This window comes from Macrobrachium nipponense, chromosome 41, assembly GCF_015104395.2.
Source record: "Macrobrachium nipponense isolate FS-2020 chromosome 41, ASM1510439v2, whole genome shotgun sequence".
NCBI classification, from domain to species: Eukaryota; Metazoa; Arthropoda; class Malacostraca; order Decapoda; family Palaemonidae; genus Macrobrachium; species Macrobrachium nipponense.
Genome location: NC_061102.1, coordinates 46,756,361 through 46,766,448, shown reverse-complemented (window position 1 = coordinate 46,766,448; position 10,088 = coordinate 46,756,361). Strand labels below are relative to the sequence as shown.

Below are 10,088 nucleotides of genomic sequence, written 5' to 3'. Positions count from 1 at the left end.
CACAGCACAACAGGATCCATGATTTTGTCAAGTGGCGGAAGGAAAGAGCTTCCTCAGTTAGAGCATCGTCTACATTTAACTCTCTTTTATATATTATATGAGAGATGTATTAATCTAATAGAAAAGAGCAGATGGATCGAATCTAATTTCCGTAAAACAGCTTTCCAGAGAAATATAAATGAATAAATAAATAAAAAAAATATATAAACTATATAAGTCAAAGCAAAGGAATGGTTCTGACCTGAAGACATGAAGAAAAGAGGGACAGCAATCATGCCAGTAAAAAAGTACTTTATGGTTACAAATTGCTCCGATCTCTGAAATTTATGACGGCTAATAAATTTAATCCAGCCCATTTTCAAGGAATGGAAGAAAACGTTTCTTCGAATGTCCTCCTCAGACTTTTCCCGTTCTGGAAACTTACTATTTTATTCTGCATTTTATGTTCTAATACCCGAATACATTAGGGGAGTAGTTCACTGAGCGATAAATAGACTAGAAATATATGGATTGGAATTCCTTGAGTGACCTGATTATTTCTTCTCAATATTATCATGGCCATGTCTTTTTTGGAGGAGCATTGACCTCAGTTTTATTATTATTATCATTACTATTATTATTATTATTATTATTATTATTATTATTATTATTATTATTATTATTATTATTATTATTATTATTATTATTATTTGAGAAGAAGACCGTCTTTGAGACAAACTTCATTGAGAAAAAATATTACTTTGTGTGTCGTTTGGTTTATACTGCGCCCTCTCAACTTGGCTCAGAAGTTTCTTCGTTTCAGCATATAAATCATGAATCAGCTGATCGAAGTTTATCTATTAATAGGTTCCTGTTATGTTATGATGATCTCGAAGTAAAATTTCCAAAAAGTTTAAGTAACTTAAAGACAATTACTCTGGTTTCATTCAAAATTATTAGACTGGAGCTTTACACCGTGCTAGCTGGATCCTGCAGCTAAAATTACTTCACTTTAATTTACAATTATTAAGTAAACACACTATTTTTATATATAATATATACGTATATATATATATATATATATATATATATATATATATATATATATATATATATATATATATATATATCGAGCTACAATGTCCTTTAATATCTAATTCGCTCTACCTCGGAATTAATATATTTTCATATATGCTTAACCGAAGGGGAATTTTTTCTCGATAATAGACTTGCCTAGACCGGGGCGCGAACCCACGGAGCCTTTCAAATCCAGGAACGTCAGTGAAGCTTTTATTACTATATATATATATATAGCTATATACATACATATATATATATATATATATATATAATATATAGATATATATATATATATATATATATATATATATATATATATATATATATATATATATATATATATTCGCAGATGAGGGTATATAAGATGTGACGTGCAGAACATCTTTACAGAGACGTGAAGGTGGACTACAGAGACTTACCAGCCTCGTGAAGATGAGTTTTGGCTTCAGTTTTTTCCCTCAGACGCAGCCGTTACTTGATCCTTGTTTTGGAGACCTTCTCTCTGATTCCCAGCGCCCAGTGTCAGGACTGTCCAGGAATTGCCAGATGTGGGACCTTTTCCGAGGACCAAGAACGGGACGGTTATCTTCCCGAGAGTATATTCAGTTCTAGTGACAACAGCGAATCTCTCCTATCTAGAACAATGTCTACACACCTTAGCGACAGAGAACAATGCCAAACACGAGTTCCTGGACCAGTACAACCCATCGATAATACTGGAGCAAGTGATAGACCTGCCCAACCATTACCTGATCCATCTGAACAATGTCTCGAGCAAGAAGACACGCCAGAATTTCTCGAATTCATTGACAGAGTTAATGAAGAAAAACTCCCTAACTCCTCGGATGGCATGGATAACCTGGCTTTATCCCTCACTGATAGTGGAAGAATACCAACTACAACATCAACAACTAACCTTGCCTCATATCCTGTTGGGGACACAACTGGAAAGGGAACAATGGATCGACCAATATTCGTGGGAATTTCCGACGCAGAGAATGATTCACATTTTGACACTGCCTCTAACCTCATCCCAACAGGAGGAGCGATCACTTCCACCGATGTTGGGAATTCCGGAAATAAACGACATCGACTGGAACGAACCGATTCAAGATATTCAAGTTCCGAGAGCGAAGCAGACATCACAATTACCAACGTTGTACACGGGACTTCCAAACGACAGAAGTACTTGGACGGAAGGGGACTGGGAGAGGATACGGATGATCAACAAATGGAAGAGGAACCACCCTACTGGACGTTCGTCATCCGGCAACGACCAAAACCAAAATCAGGAAAACCACCAACATTCACCTGTACGAATCACGGTGACCACTGGCACATCACCTTCCAATCAGACCCCTCAAATAAAGCGAGAAAACGCTCCATCATCTGCAATTTTCTGGGATTATCTGATGCAGCCCGCCTCGAAGGAACAGCATCAACAGTTATCATCAGAAATATCAAGCAATGGATTTTGTATCTTATCAGATACGGTATCGACAGGATTTCGTTTTTTGGTGCTGGCCATACCGTATTTAAAAACATTCTCCGATACTTTAGAAATAACCCTACTGGAACGGATGCAGTAGACGGACCATGTCCATACATGGAATCTAAAAGAGAAGAAAGACGAGAAAAGTCTCAAAGTCTTAACAAGATAGATGAATTTAAATTTATAGACACACTATGTACTGAAAAGAAATCATCGAGTGTATTTGACCTGCTCAGGAAACTGTCCAAACAAGAATTCAAGATTCTGTATGGAACACTAGGAAGTTCGTATAAAGAAAAGCTCAAGGCGATCATGGTCTTCAACAACACACAAAAGCGAAATTTATACAAAGGCAAACCTTTTGAATTTATATTGGAGAAGGCTTCAACAACACCAGGTGAAACTAAAAACGTAGAGTGGCTCGAGTACATGTTCAAAGAAAATAAAATCTGTATCGCCGAATTCTTGGCATGGACGAAGATTGTAGCTGAAGAAAAGTTAAATAAAATCAACACACTTATTCTGCAAGGACCTACGGGGACCGGAAAATCTCTGACACTCAACTGCCTCATTGGAAAGTTAAACATGGGCATCGTGACGAGATGTGGCGACCAGAACCAGTTCTGCTTCCAGAACCTCTTAAATAAGTCTTACGCATTATTTGAAGAGCCGAGACTTTCTGAACAAACGGTAGATGATTACAAGTTACTGTTAGAAGGAGCAGATTTTGAAGTAAATGCGAAACACTCAGATCCTGAATTGATGCAGAGGATACCAATCTTCATATCTACAAATAAACCAATTGATAATTGGGTGCCACCGGCTGATGGAGATGCCCTGTACTCCAGAACCAAGACATTCATTCTAAGAAAAGAAATAAAAGGGTTCTCAGACAAGCATTCTAATCAGTTTGGTCTCAACCCTCCACCAGGACGGATCACTTCTTCAGACTTCTTGCTACTTTTTGAAAAATACAAAGCATAGATCAGTAACATAATCAAGAAATATGAGTGAGGCAACACCGGAAAAGAGGAAAAGAGAAGAAGACGACGACTACAATGGAGATGGAGCAGTAGATGGAGACTTCATCCATAGGTGCATCAAACTCAAAGACCCTGAAACTATACGTATGACTATTCGACAACGACGCTACTGGGAATTCACGCACACAGAAGACGGAATGCTAAGCTACCTCATTCCACTCAATTGGCTTGAATTCTTTACCTACACAACCAAAGGAACTGATGGCACGCCCGGTAAAACTGTAAGATGGGATAAAGTTGATACCATCGCAGAAAATTTTGGCTTAAAAATCCACAAAGCCGGTATAGTGATGCATTCTCTTATTCCCATGCAACAAGCGCTTACAGTGCAATCAGGAACGGCTGTGGGAACGCTCACCATGAATACGACCCCTTACTTGGAAATATACAAAGACTCAAACTGCACCTATGGTGGTTGTCAATCGAAAGATGGAACTACTTTTCAGTTAAAAGATTGGCTGTGGAATCCCCAGATACAACAGTTTGGTGAAGGAAAAGAATACTAATACCCAGCAGGAAATCTAGGCACAATGGAGCAATATCACATTGGTGAAAGAAAAGCATATACCATCTACCCAGATACAGACCGGTGGTATACCTTTGGCAATCAAGTAACTGCCCCGAATCTTATGCCAATTCGTGGTGGAAATTTAGATTATAACAAACCCCGTTTAGGAATCAAATATTTCCACAATAGTCCTCAACAGTACAATACTATAATTGTTAGACCAAGACCTGTAAAGGGTTCAGATGGAAACTATCTCAAGTTTCATTTTTCTACTCAGGTTGATATGTTTATAGATTTAGAAATTAGACTACCTCCAGATGGTATGACTGACACTAATGCTCATGCTCACCATCAATATTTACATGTATTATCTACTGGTAATTTTAATAAAAGTGTAATACAACATGCAATTTAGTAAATAAAGCCTTATAAATTTTACCAAAATCTATCCTAAGTTCATATATGAAGAGATGATGTGAAGACATAGCAATCTTTTATGTGAAGAGACGATGTGACGATAGAAGGAACTTTTATATGATGTGGCGAGTCATCCCCCGTCACATCACACAAAATAAAGGTACCTCGTCACGTCATGTGATCTGCACAAAGGCAGCTGTTGCTCGTTAAGTTTAAAAAAAAGGTTCGTTAGCTAACGACCACGATGAACCTGCATACCCAATGTGATAAGATCTGAAAAACTCGTCTCAACTGCCCAAAGCCCTTGTAGTCCACTGTCACACCTGCGAAGCAGGTGCAACGTCATCAGATAAGCCAAGTCCTCCAGGTGACGTCATTAATCTGTGACGTCATCTGCGAAGTGCTTCGCAGATGACGTCACAGATTAATGACGTCACCTGGAGGACTTGGCTTATCTGATGACGTTGCACCTGCTTCGCAGGTGTGACGGTGGAGCGCTTCGCAGATGAGGGTATATATGATGTGATGTGCAAAACATCTTTACAGAGACGTGAAGGTGGACTACAGAGACTTACCAGCCTCGTGAAGATGAGTTTTGGCTTCGGTTTTTTCCCTCAGACGCAGCCGTTACTTGATCCTTGTTTTGAAGACCTCTCTGATTCCCAAGATGACAACTTAGTGGATTATCTTACCCCGCCAGGTATGTGAAGTATGACGTGACGTTTCATCTATATTTTATGTGAAGTGAAGTATAAAACTCGTCACATCATATAAAAGTTTCTTCCATCGTCACTTCACACATCACTTCATACATATATGTTTTCTTTTCAGCTTGGTGTGAAAGACACAAGGACCCTTGGTGTGAGAAGTGTGATATACCGCAGTTTTGGTGCAGCCATGGAGACTTACCCAGCGCCCAGTGTCAGGACTGTCCAGGAATTGCCAGATGTGGGACCTTTTCCGAGGACCAAGAACGGGACGGTTATCTTCCCGAGAGTATATTCAGTTCTAGTGACAACAGCGAATCTCTCCTATCTAGAACAATGTCTACACACCTCAGCGACAGAGAACAATGCCAAACACGAGTTCCTGGACCAGTACAACCCATCGATAATACTGGAGCAAGTGATAGACCTGCCCAGCCATTACCTGATCCATCTGAACAATGTCTCGAGCAAGAAGACACGCCAGAATTTCTCGAATTCATTGACAGAGTTAATGAAGAAAAACTCCCTAACTCCTCGGATGGCATGGATAACCTGGCTTTATCCCTCACTGATAGTGGAAGAATACCAAACATATATATATATATATATATATATATATATATATATATATATATATATATATATATATATATATATATATATATACATATATATATATATATATATATATATATATATATATATATATATATATATATATACATATAAAGAGTAACTACTATATTTCAGAGACTACTGTCTCTCTCTTCAGGTAAGTATTGAGAAAAGTTGCAGAAAAGGCGGTATTTATACTATCCATATATAGCACGTTTTTTCTAAGTCACCCCACCGGTAATTCTTCTTTAATCTTCTTAATCATTGGTTGAAGGAAGATTCTATCAATTATATCTGAATCCCAGGTGCCCTCTGAGATGTTCATTAACTGTTTTTGTTTGATAAAGGCTGCCACTATCATTTGGCTTTTGTACCAACATCTCCTGCTATTAATCATACATGACAAATTCCAGTTTATTCTGTCATAATGTCAGTACAAGAGCCAAATGATAGAGGCAACCTTGATCAAACAAAGACAGGTAATGAACATCTCACTCCTTTTATTAGGTGGAATTCTGTGGTGAGAGAACATTTTTACCAGTCATATATATATATATATATATATATATATATATATATATATATATATATATATATATATATATATATATATATATATATATATATGTGTGTGTGTGTGTGTGTGTGTGTGTGCGTGCGTGTGTGTGTGTGTAATGGGGTAGGAGAACTTCCTAAAACTTCTATTGGTTAGCATCTGGCCTTCACTTCTCAGGAACAGTTTTGCACTCGACTTATCGTGCTTGGATGTCAGCTATCTTAACAACACACAGCTTTAAAACCTTGTTTGTAAATGAAATATGTTTTCCCTAAATTATGTTTATTATTGTCTTAAATTCTTATAACGTTCCACCTTTTAATTCTGGTAATTGAACTGAGTCTATCTTAATAAAGACACTTGTAATTTTTATAAGAAGGTAACTTGGACTTAAAGTTTGTTCTAAGTCACTGGGCACTCGATAATAACTGTACAAGTTCACTAATTACTGTGGGGCCTGCAGTTTCACCACCATGCTCTTAACACTCTCCTTTTCCTCTCTCTCTCTCTCTTCCTCTCAGCACGGCGTATATATGGGCTCGTCATTCGATGCCAATTTTCTATATAAGTTTCTCAATTTTCGTATATAAGGGCTCCCTTTTCCATTATTGTTTCACTTTCGACTCTTCAATGCGTTTCGTTCGACGGTTGTTATTTAAGTACTGTAACTTCTCAGAAGTCATTGGCTGGCAAGGTCAAGATTTCCATTAGTACTTATACTCGATGAACCTCTGATATAACTTGTTGTCGATTTCGCTATCGCCTCTCCGAGTTTTTCTGTTATTTTATCAACTATGTTCTGTACGTCTTTATTAGCATATATAGTTTATTCGATTTCCGACATCGATTCTATTGTAGTCTCGGTCAACTACCATAGCTGACTCCTGACAGCTCTAGCTAAATTAAGGCAAGATATTATATCTACGAATACTCCTAACACATAGTTTTATGAAGGTCAGATAATATTACAAGACAATTATATAACATCACTTTAACATGTTAAAGTGAATATAAACACAATTGTTTCTTCAAGCAAGTTGAACTAAAACATGTAAATGTACTGTAAAAGCGAAACTGATTTTGCTATTCAATATCAAGTTACATATTTTTTTTAATTTAGTCCTCTGTTCTATTCTATTTAGGTGGATATCGTTTTATTATTTATGGTAATGGAAATTCTAATAATCATTTTCTTCATTTTCTTCTAGCGATGACAAAAGTCATGTTTCCTTGTGAATGCTACGAAGCGGCTATGGGCCTTCTAAATCTTGTACTTCCGACAATGTCCTGAAGAAATATCCTTGTGCAATTGTGTGTGTTAACAAGTGTGTTATGTGTTTCTTAACTCTTCTTTTGAAATCATTTGATGTGATTACAATATATTCATTGTATAATAGTTCTGTATGTTTGTTGTTTGAAGCTTAAGCATTATTGGCAACTCACTTATGGAAAATGGCAATATATTAGTACTGGTTAATGATTGTATACTTACTGCAACATTAGTTAGTAAGTTCATTGTTAAACACAAAAATTGCTTAAAAAACACTTAATATCTATCTTAACCCGTTCTATTTTCTGTTATTTAGAAATTATCCTCTAAATCAATATCAGTCATGCTTGGTAAACTTTCTGAGAGGATTATATTACTTTTACTTAAATTCCCGCATTCCTAATTATCCCCCTTCTAGTCGAAGAAAGTAAATTCGAAGTTTGAGCTCTTAACCCTAAATTTTCGCCATAAAACCTACTAATGAAAGTAAGAATTGCAACAATACAAAATGTTATTCCTAAGTCAGTCAATGAATGTAAACTTAGCAATAAGAGATCAAATATAGGGAATAATAGGATGACTGATGAGTTTGTTTCTTTATCAAAATGACTGAAATGTGACTTTCCTATTTCTGAAGTTATATCTGGTTCTTTCTTGTGAAAATTCTTCTTCTGATTCTTCAGACATTTCTGGTTCTTTGACTTTCTTAGTTCCCTTGACTTTATCTTTATTTATCCAAAATCCCCCTTCTGCTATGATGCAGCATACGTGGAAGGTATAGGGTTATTTATTTTCTTCACTTTCACTTTGTATGGTTCTGTGAATTTAGTAGCTAACTTATAATTATTTCCAATTCTTACTTCCTTCTTGATGTGGACTTCGTTTCCTTTCTTGCAATCTGGTGGCCTTAAATCCTTCTTGATGTTTGTTTATCATGATGTTCTGGGCTTCTCCTAGGTTCTTGTGTAATTTTCATGAATCACTTTGGAATTACCAATCCTTGCCTTCATAATGTCTTCAGAGTAATTTGGCTGATTTAGCCATGCATATGATAATCTTGGTTCATAACTCATCAAAGCTTTTATGTGTGTTGCTTGCGTGATGGAATGATTCCTAACATTTAATGACAATTGCACTATAGATAAGTTGATATCCTATTCAGGATCTTGTTCTATGGTATGCCTTAATGCATCCAGAACTTTCCTGTTATTTCCTTCTACAGAACTATTACTAGCTGGGTGATACGGTTGTATAGTTACTTTTTGAATTCTGTATCATTGTCGGAGATGATCAGCTGTGGAGCAGAGTATCTACAAAAGATTTTATCAAAGAGAGCAACTGCACATTCTTTAGCTCCTTTGACAGTTATTGGTATGAGCATAGTATATCTAGTGAGTGCATCTAAACACACTAGTATATTCTTATTTCCTTTACTCGTGGTATGTAACTTAGTGATGAGGTCTATTGCTACTCTTTCAAATGGAGTTTATGAGATTGGATACTTCCCTATAGATACTGCCATATCGATTCTTCCTTTATAGCTGTTACAAGTATTGCGGCTTTTTACATAATTACTAACATCTTTGTAAATTCCTTTTCGATGGAAGGATCTTATAAATCTAGTTGTTTCATCTCTTCCTGGGTGTGCTCTCATGTCAACATCATGCATTAGTTCAATAATCTTACTTCTTAGGCTCTTCTGTATAATGCATGGTAAATACATTGTTTATGGTTCACCCGATCTTGGTTCTTGGGTAATCATATTTATACTTCCACTTTGTGGTATGTACCTTGATAATGCGTCTGCTACTTTGTTGCTTTTCCCAGGCCCATATCTCACTTCTATGTCATAGTCTTGGGCCGTCATAAACCATCGAGCACGTTTATGTAATCTTAAGTACGAGTTTTTTGTGACTTCGAAATAATTAAACAAGACTATTCATATTGCTTTATCTTTAGTAAAATTATATTTAAGGATCTTTTACTTAATTTGCCAAGGCTTCTTTCGTCTGCACTTTGTAAAGGTTCAATCTTCTTAACTGCGTTACTGGGACCCCAATGTTGTAGTAGCGCGTTCTCTCTCTCTCTCTCTCTCTCTCTCTCTCTCTCTCTCTCTCTCTCTCTCTCTCTCTCGCTGAGTGAACTGCATATCTTCTGGATTCGTTTACAGTTTTAATTCGTCTTCTTCCTTGGAGGTTAAAAGTTAAGTATACCTTAGTTTAACCAGACCACTGAGCTGATTAACAGCTCTCCTAGGGCTGGCCCGAAGGATTAGATATTTTTACGTAGCTAGGACCCAATTGGTCACCTAGCAACGGGACCTACAGCTTATTGTGGGATCCGAACCACACTATATCGAGAAATGAATTTCTATCACCAGAAATAAATTCCTCTGATTCCACGTTGGCCGAGCCGGGATTC

General features: G+C 36.8%; 2 protein-coding genes across 2 annotated transcripts; both read left to right on the top strand.

Annotated features, from left to right (window-relative positions):
- Nucleotides 1-1,702: 1,702 nt before the first annotated feature.
- Nucleotides 1,703-3,535, top strand: LOC135212847 (uncharacterized). Its single transcript, XM_064246615.1, has one exon. It carries the CDS (start codon nucleotides 1,703-1,705, stop codon nucleotides 3,533-3,535), a length of 1,833 nt encoding a protein of 610 aa, XP_064102685.1.
- A 22-nt stretch (nucleotides 3,536-3,557) lies between these two features.
- On the top strand, nucleotides 3,558-4,100 carry LOC135212846 (uncharacterized). The gene has a single exon (XM_064246614.1). The coding sequence runs from the start codon at nucleotides 3,558-3,560 to the stop codon at nucleotides 4,098-4,100; it is 543 nt and encodes a 180-aa protein (XP_064102684.1).
- The last annotated feature ends 5,988 nt before the right edge of the window (nucleotides 4,101-10,088 follow it).